Source organism: Columba livia, chromosome 6 (genome assembly GCF_036013475.1).
Source record: "Columba livia isolate bColLiv1 breed racing homer chromosome 6, bColLiv1.pat.W.v2, whole genome shotgun sequence".
NCBI lineage: Eukaryota > Metazoa > Chordata > Aves > Columbiformes > Columbidae > Columba > Columba livia.
Genome location: NC_088607.1, coordinates 13,366,822 through 13,382,357, shown reverse-complemented (window position 1 = coordinate 13,382,357; position 15,536 = coordinate 13,366,822). Strand labels below are relative to the sequence as shown.

General features: G+C 45.1%; 1 protein-coding gene across 9 annotated transcripts in view; it reads right to left on the bottom strand.

Annotated features, from left to right (window-relative positions):
• Positions 1-15,536, bottom strand: part of SH3PXD2A (SH3 and PX domains 2A) — a 259,091-nt gene that overhangs the window by 145,924 nt on the left and 97,631 nt on the right. For all 9 annotated transcript variants that reach the window (XM_065067108.1, XM_065067106.1, XM_065067104.1 and 6 more), the window contains one exon: positions 4,951-5,027. In XM_065067108.1, coding sequence (XP_064923180.1) covers positions 4,951-5,027 — 77 coding nt within the window. The remainder of the gene's footprint in view (positions 1-4,950; positions 5,028-15,536) is intronic.

Here is a 15,536-nt window from a genome sequence, read left to right as displayed (position 1 = left end):
GTTTTGGAAGTAACTGGGACATAGTTCTGAGCCTCTGGCACCAAAAGACCATAAGGCAATGGAAAGTGAGGCTCTACTCCAGGTGCTGAGAGGATTGTCCCAAATAATTAACTGTCATTACTGCAGCTGGTCTAAATGCATCAGGATTCTGAAAAGTAGATTTAAAAATGACAGATAAAGTTTGAAAATCTTTGACTTAAGCTCTTTCATTCTTGACCAGGATGAACTACTATTCCATCTTCAATCAGCACTAGCCTGTTTGCACAATGGATAAAGACAGAAACATCTGTGTATCTGTCTTGATGAGTTCAAAGATTAAACCTTGAAAGAGAGGCAGGACTAAGAGACCCAGAGGGAGGCAATTATGTTTTTGAAGTATGGTCTCTTAAATTGTGAATACTAGTAAAAGAATGACCAATATTTCCTGGCAGTGACGTGACTTGCTCATATAATATTTATTTAGGTGGCGTGTGTTTGGGTACTCAGTCCTCACAATAGAAAAGCCAATAAGCTTCTACTCTAAATCCACCTCCAGACAGGACATGAAGGCATGAAGGTGTATGACGAATTCAGTTAAGCGTTCATGACAATGAGACTTCACATCTTAAGAGCTTCCCTGCCAAAGATGTTTCCCTCAATTAGGACCAAGACACACAAAGGTGCAAGTCTGCAAATGCTGCCCTGAGCCTCCCAGAGGGCTGTGCAAGGACAGAGCGGTGGTTTTGTGAACCACCAACCTGAAAGGTCCTTCTGGAACACAGGACGGTACCTACTGGACAAGCACACACCAAAGGTGTATTTGGGAGATCAAAAGCTTAATAAATAAAATGCCCCTGGCAAAGCAAGGCTATGAAGTTGCTCGCTCTTTCACATTGGCAAAAACTCTTAAATAAATTAAGAAAACCAGGCCCAATGAGCCCAGAAGACCTTAAATCACATGAAACTAATTCCAAGCGTACACTTAAAGAGGGCAATCATCCAGAGATATCAATTCCGGTGGGCAGCACACGTTTACTGGCAAAACACCATCCGTTTGGTAACTCACTCAGGTTACCACTGAGGACATCCAGACCCTTCATTTCCATGTTTACAGATGAAAAAAGTCCTGGAAATCTTCCCCTGTGCATCCCACTCCTTTGTTTTTCATTGCAGCTTCAAAGCATGTTGCTGCGTTAGCAAAAACACTGGCCTACTTGCCTTTGCGATGGCATTTCTCTAAGCTGGTAGAACACAATGAAGAGTTGCCCAGACACGCGGGGTTGGGAGGCCTATGCTGTAGGGCGCAGAGGGCTCATGCCCCTGTTACAGAACATTTTGCAGACCTCCCCTTTCTGCCAAGTCTCCTCAGACTCTCAGACAGGCCCTGACTGTCACTGCTCCTGTGCTGGCACAGGAGCCACAACACATCCAAACAGCAGAAGTCAGACCTGCTTCTCAGCCATGCAAATCACCACGCTCTGTCAGAGACAGTCTGCACAAACAAAACAACAAATGGTCAAACATTTGCACCGCTCATCTGCCAGGGCCCATCTGTGCTTCATTCTTACAGGGCAGATGAAATGGACAGAGAACCCTCATCTGGCAAAAATATTACCACAGACTTTGCATCTGAACCCACCTCCCTCTGCTTCCTCACAGATTCCAGAGGACAAAGGTCTAATTGTCTCATTTATTCAATTAAGTATCACGTCAGATTTTCTCCATCAACTTCACCCACATCATTCCAGCATAACTCTCCAAATTTTTCAAAATTAAGCATGTTGTCTGCCTACACATTTTAGGACTAGCACAGGACATAAGCTTTGCACCCTTCTTCTATAGAAGTAGAACCAAATTTGCAAAATCAATGCTCTTATTCTACAGTTCTATACAATTCTCTAAAGAGTCAAAACATCCCCTGGACAGGGGAATAAATGCAGAAATCAGCTAACACTTCCAAAGAGGTGGCCATGATCCCACTCTCAAGTCATGCTAAAAAGAACATGCACCTGTAGCTGATACAAAGTAGGTAACAGTTGCAATATTATTTTATTAGAAAAAAAAAAAAAAAAAAAAAAAAAAAAAATCGATTTTCCCTTCTTACACCAAGGGAGCATTCATTGGATTTCACTTTAGCTTTCCAGAGTTAGTGTCAGAGCTAAGCAACCCACTCGGGTTCCATGTGTAGTTACAGCTGAATGGAGAGAGACCCTCTGTGTCTGGTTGAAGCTGGTGAAGTGAGGCCCCTCAGGTTCAGACTCATCACTCAATTTTCTGTCATTCCTGGTTAACTTCATATTGGGACAGAACGATTACAGTAAGGTTATACAGACCATGTTCCCAGAAACCTTGAAAGTGGTGACCTTCAGTGAAGGTACCAAGAAAGCACTTCTGAATTCTAAGCCTTTGCTAAGCCCCAGAGATAAAATCCTGCCCATGCTGAAGGTCAGTAACAGAACTACCACTAACTTCACTGTACCAGGAAGCTTTCCTTCTACAAGCTGTTGCCCTAAATTCTTTGTACCTTTGAAATTCAGTCCCTTATTTTCAGCCTTATAGATTTTCATATGCTGGACCAGGCTTGGAACAGCAATAACACAGGACAATCATTCTTTGAATAAATGCAAATTGGATGAACCACAAATGTTCAAAAGAAAAACTTACTCTCATAAAATATGCAGACTTAAAAAGGTTGGGAGAGGTATGAGTTGCAACTCTCAGGTCCCTCTGTTTATTTACACAAGTTGCCAAGGGTGTTCTGTGGGATTATAAGAATGACTGGGTACATCTGGTGCCAGGCAATGGCATGACCAACTACTATCTTCATTTACTCCCTGTAATTAGGAGGAAGCTGTAGCACAAGGTGAAGAAATCAGCCTGTAACTGGATCTGTTGAGAGCCAGGACATCACAGCTACTTCTATACTGTTTTTGAAGAGTGGGGACAAGCTTGCCTACCATCCACACTGGGCACAAATTAACATCCAGGCATGGCTTTGGAGTCAAATGCAGGGCATGGAAAAAACGACTTGGCATTGCTTTACTTGCCAGCACTGGCCGAAGTTGCCACCTGCCTGCAGCCCAGACTGTTCAGGCACAACCGCAGTGACACATGCTCCAAAAAGATAAAACCCAGGGAGGTGGAAGCCAAGACCTTCTTTACTTAAAGACATGACACTCACATGCAGAAAGACACTACGGAAGATGTGGCCTTCTTGAAGCACCCAAGCAGACATGAGATGCAATGCCTGCTCAGGCTTTTTAGTGATTATGAACTTCACTTTCCAATGCCACCCAGATTTAAGCATCTTCAACTGTGAAGTACTGGGGCAAATTAAATACAAATTACAGTAAACTGCAAATGAAGTAAAAAGACACTACATCAGGCAAAAGAAACTTGTGAGCCAGTGATCACTGGAAGCTGGGATAATATTCTGGAGAAGTCACTAAACGTTTACCTTGGGTTCATACTCTTTGTTGGATACCACTGTAGCTGCTGCTGGAGATTGGAGACAATGGGTTGGAGGAAACTGGAGTCTAACCTAATACAGCTGGGTCTATCCTCATAAAAACAGTCCCTATTAATAAACAGATTAACAAAACAGCTTGGCTTTGGGGAAACATTCAGCCATGTCTCCGAGCTGTGCAGCAGCAAATCTTCCCCATACCATCTGAACCAAAGCGAACTGAGCCAGACTTCTCCAGGAGAGAAAAAAGGAAGCCAGGAGGAGGGTGGCAATCACAGCACCACAGTGTCAATGAACATGCCAGCAGCCGACACCACAACACACCCCTCGGCCATGACCGGCGGGACACCAGCAGTCCTGGCCAGGCTGGGTCTGTCTGGGGCACAGACAATCGGGTCCCAGAGAAGCAGCTGCACCCTGGCGTAAGTCACTGCTTTCTCCATCACGCATCTGCTGGGTGAACCCTGACATCAGCCCTCACCGCTCCCGTCGCGGGCAGTTCCTGTCTGAAGGAGCATGGCTGGGACACAGTAAGACTCTACATATTTTAAAGAGAGCCGTTAGGCCGCCGGCAGGAAGACAGTGCGTTAATTGTTGCACAAGACAGCCTGATCTCATGAGATAAGACTTTAATGGCAGCTTCCTCGCCTGGGGGGTGCAGATGGCATGGGTTTCACTGCCCCCCTCCAGCACGCCTCAGGCACTTCGGCGATCTGCTCCCAATTTTGGATGAGCAAATGTCTGACTGGAGAAGTTCTTGGGAATGTATATTTTCCCCTCCACCTGCTCCTCTGGCTTTCTAAAAACGGAAAGAAACCCCCATGGGAAATAAGAGAGGAAGTCTGGGGTTTAAATTATGCACTTACTGACGTGCTCAATATCTCTACAAAAACTGGATTTGCTTAGAAATGACTTTTAATCTACTGTCAGAGGATTAATTATCATCAAAGCATAAACTCTAAGCTAGAGAGGAAAGATTAGGTGACTTAACGTTTTTCCCAACATAGCCATGCTTTTCTGTCCTGTGATAGATTTCTTCCAGGCTTTCAGTCGTCAGGAGAAGCACTCCTGGAAGCCGCTGGTCCACCCTAGTGCTGCACCAGCTGGCCCTGTCCCTCGCACAGCACTGGGGGACAGACAAGCAGGAAACAGAAGAAAACATCATTTTAGTTGTGCCTCTCTGCCTGCTCAATTCCTGCATTCATTGAGGCTGAAGTAGAAAAAAAAAATCCACATTTAGGGCAGACAAGACTTACAATCTTTACTGAGCAAATGAGGCAACCAACCTCATGCATAAAGTTTGCAGAGGCAAATGCTACGGATACCCTTGGAGCAAACAGTAGCTTCTGTTTTAATCTACCCTGTTAGTCCTGGGGGTGTTTGGGAAGGACCATCCTTCCTTACAACAGACTCAACACAGATAAAGTTCTTAGCAGTATCCCAGTGCTGGTGGTGGCTGTAAACCCCTCCCAGAAGAGCTGCCAGACACCCCCTGGAGCTCTTACCCTGCAGTACTCGTCGATGGGCTTCAGCCTCTTCACAGCTACATCTCGGACGTGGCTCCTCCGGAACAGGATCTTACCTGAGGAGGGAACAGATGAAAGAGGAGGGTTAGGGGCATTGCCTACCATGGGGGATAGTGCAACAGCACTGAGAAGAAAGGTTGGTAGACAGGGTTCCATCCCCAGCTCTAACCATGGCTGTTGGCAGTGTTGGTGGCTGAGCTCTGCAACTCCGTTACACTCTGTGATGCAGGAGTCCCAGTACTGATGTGGTTCACACTGCAGCAGCTTTGTGTGACTGTGGCCCTCCATCACTACAAGACAGACAGGACGGTACACGTGGAGGATGTCTGAGCAGCAGATCTGCTCCTGCCCTCGGGGCAAACTGTCCGGAAACACACTGCGGGGCAGGCGATGGAGGGACATGGGGCAACAGCTTGTACGGGAGCATGCATGGCAATTCTTGCAGCTGCATGCTGCTGGTATTAAGTTTGCATGGAAGATGCAGGACACAGCCAACAACTACCACAGGCACAGCAGCTCTGTGAAACCTCAGCAACTGCCACTGGAGCTCTGCTTGTGTGAGCTGCTGAAAGGGGACACTGACTCATGAGGGCAGTGGGAGTTTTTCTGATATCATCCTGCAGATAACACAAAAAGTTTTGGTTCCGTTTTAGTACTGAAGTTTTCCTGGAATGGACCGACACTGTACTACAACTCACTTCCACTTCGGTGCTGCTCTGGCACATCCATGCTGGCAGCACAGGGAGCATCTCTGGGGTGGGATGTGGGCTCCATCTACACCCCACTCAGCTGCCTCCCACTGTGGATGCTCCTGCCCTTGCAGGCAGACAAACCACACAGCCAGCTCAGGAGCAAATACAAGGCTGTTGGTGACACAGCCCTTATAAATCTACAGAGGGAAACCAAATAATAGAAGAAAAATAAACAAACTCTCTTTTCTTGAAAGTAAAAAAAATAATAACCTCAGTGTCCTTACTGGATGACATTTCTGCAAGCCAGTTAAGATTAAACAAACTGCTGGGTTTTGTGTGAAACTGATTGTAACAAAGTTTATCAAAATAATCTAGGAGCTGAGTTTCCCCACACACAAGGATGTAATGGAGTTGGTATTTTTTTGGCTTGAAGGGTTTATATCTTCATATCCTTTTTTGGTGATTTTCTTTCCCTTTTCTTTTGCACTGTATTTCTTTCAATGCAATGAGACAAGAATAAATTATATGTTCTCCTTGTGGTGGAAGAAAACAGTATCTGCCAGCATTATTTAGTCCATGAAATGTCTATGTAAAAAAGCCACTGACATATACACCACCCTCTGCTCCAAACGACTTCTGCCAACAGGCAAAAGAGATACTCATCCATAGATCATGGGATAAGAAAATGGACTAGGAAAAGGAATCAGATCCAAAATCTGAATATGTGGCTTTGATTATGTCATGATTACACAAGCTGAGAGGTTAATGAAATGGCAGCCTTTAACAGTCCAGTAGCAGAGACTCTCAAAAATCCCAGACTCTGCCCCTTTTGGTTGCCTTTTCCTTCACAGCTGCTGATCCGGAAAGTGTTAAAGCCTTTTGTTGCAGACAAGAGAAAGTGGTTTATCTCCATCCCCAATTCTGGCAGCAAACCAGTTTGTCCTGTGAGGTAAAGCCATTTCCTAGTGCCATAAACTTATCTCTCTGGGTTCCCTGTGGTTATCTCATTACAAAGATGTGCTGAGCAATCCCTGTACGATGTGATGCCACGTGGTCACAGAGCACAGGGGAAATCTTCAATAGGTGTCTGAGATGCTCATCTGAGCTTGAGCAATTTAGTCAAAAGCTGCTGGAGAAGGAAAGTGGCACTCCCATCACCCCGTGACAACCAACCTCGGACACACCAAATCTTTGCTGCTTTCCTGCTTCTCTGCCTGGTAAATGCAGAGAACTACCTGCACTTCCAAAACATTTCTTACGATTTCTGATAACCTCCAGGATCACACTGTACTTGTACTGCGTAACTGCAGTAAGTCTCTTTTTTAGGGGGAAGGGATGTGGATGAAGCTGTAGAGAAAAGACTAATTCCTTTCTCAGTGCTCCAGCAAAGCCGGTGTGGGAGATCTTGGTATTTCTTTGCAACTTTTATAAATATACTGCAAAGAGAAAGTAACTTTTTGGAAATATTCTCACTTTCTTGCTTTCCTGTTTTCAGTTCAAGCCACAAGTTAAAAGCTGAACTGGTGACCATATAAAAACATAAAGGAACCAAAGACTTAAACACATTAAAGATCTCCTGTAAATGCAATTCAGCTTTCCTAAAAAAGACAGTTTACAGGGAGGCCCAGTCTTCAAAGTAACATAATAAATGAAAGACTCAAACATAAGAAAAAAGATAAATATAATAAAGAATGTTATATTAAACACGGAGTACAAAAAAGACCCCAGGATATGATCAGTCTTAATTCAGTCCTTAAATGGAAATGGAAAATATCAGTATGGCTTTGGTGTTAGGATGAACCAAGGCCCAGAAGGTGCTTCCATTTTTATTCTTTCAGAAAAAGAAAGATTTTCGCTCTGTTATTGGAAGCTGGAAAAGGTTCAGTGAGGCTGTGGGGAAGATCCGTAGCTGCCCAGTCCAATATGACATTCAAAACTGAAATCTGGAGAAGGCTGAGTAGTTTAGAGCACCATGGAGTAGCAGTCAACAAGGAAAAAAGCAAGAATTAGAACAAAGGCACTGCAAGCACATCCAGTTCTGGTGAGCAGTAAGGAGGGACCCTTCCACAAATCCTGAGAGCCCTCAGGCAGAGAAGTCCCATTGCCAGAGGTCCTGAAGCGTCTCGAAGGAGGGACAGATTCCCAGAAGCACAGCTTCTCCCCTTTTCTGGGAAGACACACTGTGCTAATAGAAACTCGGACTAATCCATCACAACTGACCAGCAGGAATCACTGCAGATCCAGTAGGAATTACTACTGCCTTCTCCAGTTCCCCCATTTGTACTGGTCTTCCTTCAAAAGCAGGGGAGGTCCCATGGGACTGGAAAAGGAAAGTAACGTGACAGACCCACACTGTGTACTCTTTACATTCTCCAAGTGTGTGCACTGGACACAGAACCCACTAATGGAAAGCTTTACGTAACAAAGAAATAAATGGTGAGCAGACAACTGAGCAGTGGGGACATGTAAGAGCCAGCGAGAAGCCCTCGGGAAGGCAGTGGAAAGGAGAATTTCATGCAGCGCTAACACGAAGTGAGGAAGTCCTGAGGTGGCCAGTAAATGCAGAACAGCCCGGGCAACTTCCTCGTGAGGGTGGAGCAGTGGTTTACGTGCTGCTTGGCTTTTCCTCTGGGTAGTTTCCACATCTCTAAGGAAAGGATCTACTTCTGCGTGAATATACACAGTGCTGCTTCCTCTCTCCTGAATTTTACTGCAGCTCTTTTAAGCCTTCTCAGGCACTATATCCCTGTTTTAGAGAACAACAAGCAGCTTTTAGCCATGCTGCAGCCCAGCTATGAAGTGAAGGGGAAGCCTGTCTCAGACTCAAATGGGAAGCTATAGGCTATGCAGGATGGCGCTGCCTCATGCAAATATTTCATTCATCAATGTGCCAGACTCAAGCCAGGCCAAGGGAGGTCTGGCACATTTTTGGAAGGACACTGAGGACTGCAGCGCTGGGAAAGAGAGACGTGGGGAAGACACGGGGCTCCAGCCCTGCTGCTAATGCAGGATAACAATATTTATTTTTATCCTTTTTTCTTTAAAGAAAATATTATTCCTAGGAAATTGATGCGGATAAGAGGCAAAGTATCAGGTTTAGCATTGTAGGGGACATCTTAAGTCATCCCTTCATCTCTCTGTAGATATATAGATGTAGTCTTTAATGCCGTGACCACACACCTCTTCTCCCACAAGACCTCAGTTTCCTCCTCTATACATAGCGGGTGCACAAAGTGGGAAGAATAAAGCTATGCAGGAGACTATCTGTCAGCTGCTGGTTCTGCAAGCTGAAAGGTAACCTCTGAATAACACTTTATTCCTGCATAACCTCATACTTAGAGTAGCACAGATTCAAACAGGAGATGTGGACCTCAAGAACAGTAGTCTTTAAAGCATCCCAACACTTCAGTCCTCTCATTAGCCTACAAGTCTGTGCTGAACACACCAGAAGAGTCCATAGCCTAATGCTTGAGCTTCCTTTCAAGTGACGCCCAGGTGATCGATTGATCTAAGGAGACCGGTTGTTTCATGCAAGCAAGGAGTGTCTGTCAAAGGTTTGGAAGAGCCTAAGCCCAGTGTCACAGGGACAACAGACAAATGTGTATTCGCATTTGATCTTCTACCTCAAGTACTGTCATCATACTTCAGAGGGCGGTATGTGAAGCAAACCATATGATAAATATTCAACAACGGACAGCCTGAATACTAATGGACACATTAAAAATACTGTAACGTCTCATCTGATTTGTGTTTAAAAGAGACATATGCTGCCTCCAACTACAGGAGCTCCAGCTGTGGAGGCTCTATCAGTCAGCTGTCTCCTGAGAGCAGGGAAGAGCTCCTGTTTCTGCCTTTTCACGTTTTTCTCGTTTCTGTGCTGTTGCTTCTCTTTTTACCTGAGACCCCAGGAGATACTACGTCTGTGTTTGTATTGACAAAAAAAATCAACTTCTCAGAGACAGACTCTGCAATGAGCTCAAACTATTTTTGCAATTACACTGAGGTCACATCAATAAAAAAGAGTAAAGAATTGAGTCCTCATGGAGTTACAGGTTCTCCTGGGCTCAGCAGCTTCCTCCAGTGCAACCAAAACCATTTTGTGGCTAAACTATTTACAAAGGCTTCTACTCCTTACACATACCTGTTATTATTTTTATATACCGAAGAAGCATAGATGTGCAATCAGATATGACACAAATTCCCCTCAAGCCATTTAAGTTGTGTGTGACATCCACCCCAGATCCTGCCCGAGACTCTCAGTCACCTGTCACACAACATAACTACCAAATGGAGCATTTAAAGATGTGCTGTCACCTTGCAATGTAAAACAGATAACAGCACAGCACTATGGGACAGAGGAATTTTGTTTTTCTCATGGAAGTATATGTGATTGTCAATCAGACAGCAGCCTGACAGCAGTCAAAAAAGAGGTGTGTTACTTCTAAAATAATGTCTTACTTTTATATGGGGATCCCAGTTTCCATGGATTGTCTCATCCATGATTTCCTGGAGTCAGAAATCCAGTGCCAGGGTCCTAACATTGATGGCATTTGCTCCCAACAAAGAAAGGGGAGGGAAATGATTCATACTGTTTCCACTGGTGGAAGAGGGAAGGACTTTTTTAATAAGTAGAAACTCATGACAGAGTCAGAACTGTTGGCTGAACTTGGCTGACAGTCTCAGTTGATAAAGACCTTTGCTAATCAGTAGGAATTACTATAGAAGGTGACAAGAGGTGATGGAGACAGATGAGGCAGACAGGAAAGCCAACACAGGCAATAACAATATTGCCCTGAGATATGGTGGATGGTGGTGAGGGTGTCCTTCCACACTTGGATCCTGGTTTTTAATGTGTATAAGCTGCAGTGTTAAACAAAATAATCAAGAAGCAATAAAGCATGGGCAATAACATGGCTTGATTATAAAAGTATCACGAGGAAGAGAAATCTTCCTCCATTAGGAGTGATAAGCAGCATATGCCCTTATGTGAACAGTTACAAGAAAACAAAAAGGACAGGCAAGAGGTGAAGCTGGATTCCTCACCAGCAAAGAGCTACCTCTGAAACTGCCTGACTTCCACTGTCTGTATGGGTGGCTTCTCTCCTCCAGGGACGCCAGTATCGCCTCTAGAACAGCTTTGCTAGCACAGACTTTGGGAATGGAAGCACCAGGCACAGCTGGAAGGAGGAGAAAAACCCTGAGCACAGATGCTGAGATTCAGGAGTGACAGATGGGGGTTATGGGTTGCAAATCTCAAACTAACAGCTCTGTTACTGTTCTGCAGTGTTTTGCACAATCCAAGAGCTACTTCATGTTGCTCTCTGTCCTGCTGCTATCACCCAGACAACCCACTCCTCCTGTAATCTCCCCTACAGCTGACCCAGCTGCAAATCTCCCACCTCTCCAAAGCAAGGCAGAAATTGCGGGACAGGCAAGTTATGCAGTGTTTGGTCTGGAAAGAACAGACAGAAGTGCTACAAAATTATCCTTTCAGTTTTCTTACTGCAGGGTGGCTTTCTATGCATCGGTCTGTATGCACCAAAGAGATCCACAATCAGCCACTGGAATAATCTCCCCAAGGAAGTGGTGGATTCCCCGATGTTGGACATTTTCAAGATTCAGCTGGACAGGGTGCTGGGCCACCTTGTCTAGACCATGCTTTTACCTGGAAAGGTTAGACCAGTTGATCCCTGTGGTCCCTTTCAACCTGCTATTCTATGATTCTATGAACTTTACACCAGAGTACAGGGAAGTAAACCATCTACCCCACTCAAGAGGATCTCAGTGTGAGCAGAAGTCCCCACATCCCTTAAAATTGAATTTCCCAGTCTGTGAATGGTTGCAAAATGTTGGGAGTGTTGATTCAGTGAGTAAAGTCTTCAGTTTCTGCAGTGAAACTGGTGCCTCCTTGAACCACAGAGCTCAGCTTCCCCACGTGGAAAGTGAACTCATTTCTAATTACTGGTTTTAAGTACTACATTAGCCTGCAAACAGCCAACTTCTTTTAATTGCAGAAAGCAGTCAGTTTGTCTGAGGGGAGAGGGAGAATAGTATTCATACCTGCAGCGAGCAACACCAGCTCTCCCTCACCTGAAGGAACCAACCTGATGATAATTCACAGTCACACAGAGAAAAGGAGCCAAAGGAGGGTCACATTATCAAAACATCCGAGAAATGTCGCCTTAGGAAACATCACGGCTTCCTCACACAGAGGATGCAGGAGTGTCCCCTCTTTGCATAAAGTCTTTGCTACACTGGGAGCAAAAGGTACAGAAAAACAGGAAAACCTATGCAGATCTCCCTTGCCTATGTGTATTTCTCCCCTAAGAGAAGAATAGCAACACTTACACATCCACTACACCCTGAGTTTTGTTAAACATCCTCCAAAAAGATCCATTTTCAGACTTCCAGGACCAAGTAATCTAACAAACATGCAGAAGCATCAGGGCTTAGGTATTAATAACAATCCAAAAATCTAGATCAAACTGATCAGAAAAATGTCAATCACTATGTCTCATTTTTGAAGCACTTGGTTTTCATCCATGTCCTGCTTTCACCTAGGTAGTTAGTGGCTTCTAACCTGTGATTTCCAAATCACCAGTGGTCCACAGAGAGTCTGCACAACCCTGTTCAAGAGTAACTTTCACTCCCTGGCCAGTGTGGGAATGACATGGATCACTGTACATTGGTCCAATGAGTTTGGGAACCTGAAGCCCCTGTTTGTATCACGTATTTGCTGGTGAACATGCTCATATCATGCAAGCAACTCCAGCTCCTGGCCCCAAGTGGGAAAAGGCAAGTGGCCCTCAAATACATTTGTGCCCCCTTATCCATGAAAAACACTCTTCCTGAAGGGCAAGACCATGACCCTTTAGCTACAGTAACTAATTTCTTCCTCTGCTTTTTTTTTTTTTTTTTTTTTTTAAAAAGTACCACTTTCCTCTCTGAGGAGTGTTGAAATCAACAGGAGTTTATCTACTGACACTTGGTGCTATGGGCCATCGCTGAAGGGCCATATGCTCCCACCTCAATCTTTTAAAGCAGGAACCTTAACGAATTCAGCCTATTAAAACATTTGCAGTGTCTTATAAACTCTTATGAGACTTGTCATTAACGCACACGGTGGTGTGACAATGAGCCCAAGACACTGCCTAGGGAGCTTCTGAGCTACAACCACGGGGGTTGAAGACCTTGCAGCAAGGTCATTGGAGGGAGGTGGATTTGCACTGCACCCTTGCCAAACAACACTGGAAAAGCTCAGTAAGGCCCTAGCCACATCCTTTGGCGTGACTGGCAATAACACTGCTTGGGACACTCCACCCTTAAGCTGGTTGAGAACTGGAGCTGTGAATAAAATAATATTTGCACTTACCCCACGTAGATCAAAGTTATTATTCTTACTAGGAGGTAGGTCATACAATAACACAGTGCTAGGGCATACACTCTTAGAGGAACATTGCAGGTAGAAAATGAGGGGTAGGGGTGCAAAGGTGGCTTCACAAGGTCACAAAATGAGCACATACCAATGAAAGTAATAAAGCCAGTCCCTAGATCCCTCTGCTGATCACATGCATAATGAAAATACATCTACCTTAGCACCTGGGGCCAGAAAAATCTTTCTGTTCAAATATTTATTCTAATAAAAAACAAATCCTTGATTTCTGCCACAAATGAGGCAAAATTCGCTCCTGTAGAAGATCTTGATTAAGTCAGCTGCCAGGTACACATGTCCCACATTACAGGAGGTGAAATTCAGCAGCCAGATTGGCAGGGACACTGCTTTCTCAGAGTAGTTGTGGTATTTGGAAGGCACCAATTAACACAGAAATTAAACAAACAAACAACGTGGCGGCAAACATAACTAGGTGTCTGTCCCTGTCAGAGGCTGGAACTCGCCAGCTACAGTTTCAGAGAGCAGTATTCAGAAACAAAATCCCCTGTGCTTCGCAAAACAGAGCACTGCTCTCTTTTTCCAAATGGAAGTGTTCTCCTGGACTCCTCCAAGAGAAACTTCTGAGTAGTTTTAAACTGAATTTTCAGTAGATGATGACAGCCACTGAAGCAAGCTGTTGAATGACTACCAGACCAAAGCTGGCCAGCCTCTGAGTCAGGAACTCATCTGCAGACCAAGACACCATCTCAAACCACAGGCATCATTCTCTGGTTCCAGACATATCTTTTTACTATGTCTTTCTGTGTCATTAAGACAATCTCTGGTAGGGATTTCCTCTCTGCCTGCTCTGGTCCATAACAAAGCTACTGTTGATTTCAAAGGCTCATGAGCTTGTGCTTTAAGGCAGGAATGGCTGATTTCTGTGGGTTCCAGGAAAAGAGGGATGGACACTGTCATTTCCGGCACAACTTGGGGAGCTGACTGGTGCAGTCACATTTCCACCTCCCTGCACTGAAGTCAGACCTGCACTCCCTCCCCTGCCTCCTCTGAGCCTGCAGTGCAATAACCCAGCTGGGATGTGCAATCCGGCTACAACACCTGATGAAACCACCTTTGGGTGATGTCAGTGGCCAGGCCACCCAGCAGCACCTCCTCTGTAACTCTTGACCATGAAACCACCCCTATTGCCCCTTCCCTGCTGATGGATACATGTCTCACCCACTCCTTTGGCAGGCAGGGACACGGTGATCCACATGGGCACATGTAGCCGGCACCAACACGAGCCAGTGTTCTGTCATTCAGCCTCCCAGGGACAGCAAAGCTCCCTGAGATTGCTCCACATCAGCTGCACAACTAAGAGCACTCACACCAGCAGGTACCACAGCTCAGCAAATGCACAGGAACAGGGAAATGATTTTATAATTACTTGTCAGATAACCAGCCTCCTTCACACCCAGCTCCTTCACTTCAGCTGCTTCCAGATCAGGTCACTTAATCCAAACTACGGTCAGGTGCAACTTGGCACCAGCAGTGCCTGCTGATGCCAGAAGACAGCTGAGGACAATCTCCTTGAAAAATCCCTCTTGGTTCCTCCACATGCAAGTAAACACAGTGTTAATGGTGCAAGTGCACCTCAAAGGTAGAGCCGATGCGCTGGAGCTTAGGATGCTGAGCATCCCCAGCTTTCCAGGGCCATCTTCTCCAGGGTTCAGCAAGGTGCACTGTCAGATGTCAACAGCTTTGCCCACTGCAGAATAAAAAGCCTCTTTCAGGGATTAATGCTCTAAGCAATTACTCGCCCCATGAAAGGAAAAGTGCCTTCAGCCAAGGTGACAGCAGGACCCCAGGACTATGCACGCTTTCGTTTCCCTTTCACAGTTAACATGGCCTTTTGATTTCCCAGGGAGAAGAAAAAAAAAAAAAGGTGGACTGAAAACCGATGTTGTGTTATTTTTTATTTCTAATAAGGATCACTGGGCCAGCAGCATAAAAACATGAAAATAACCCCAACTTTATTGCTAAATTAAAGAAAAAACAGTATCATGAATAGGCACAGAAATCTGAATCAGGAATGTGAGCTGATAATTACCCTTTCGAGCCCTGATTAATTGCATCTGAAGCCACAGAGACACCGAGCAGCCAAACAGGGCTGACTGCTAACAAAATCCACACCACCAAACAAACTCGTCTTTCTCTCCCTGTGCCACCACACAGGAATGGCAGCTCCCCAAATGCTGTTTGCCTTTATGTCCTGGTGTGCAGTGCTACGCAGGGCCAGCCAGAGGTACAAAGTCCCACTATTGGGTACCTCAGACAACCCCTCTGAGGTGGTCCAGCCTGCAGACCTGTGGTCTCCAAGTAGAAGGTCAAGAATGGACAGATGCCATCTCCTCCACTTCTAGATGGAGGATCACCATCTATGCTACTATCCAAGCATACAGCTTCACTGGTAGCTAACACACTAAAAAGTGACAGAAGAT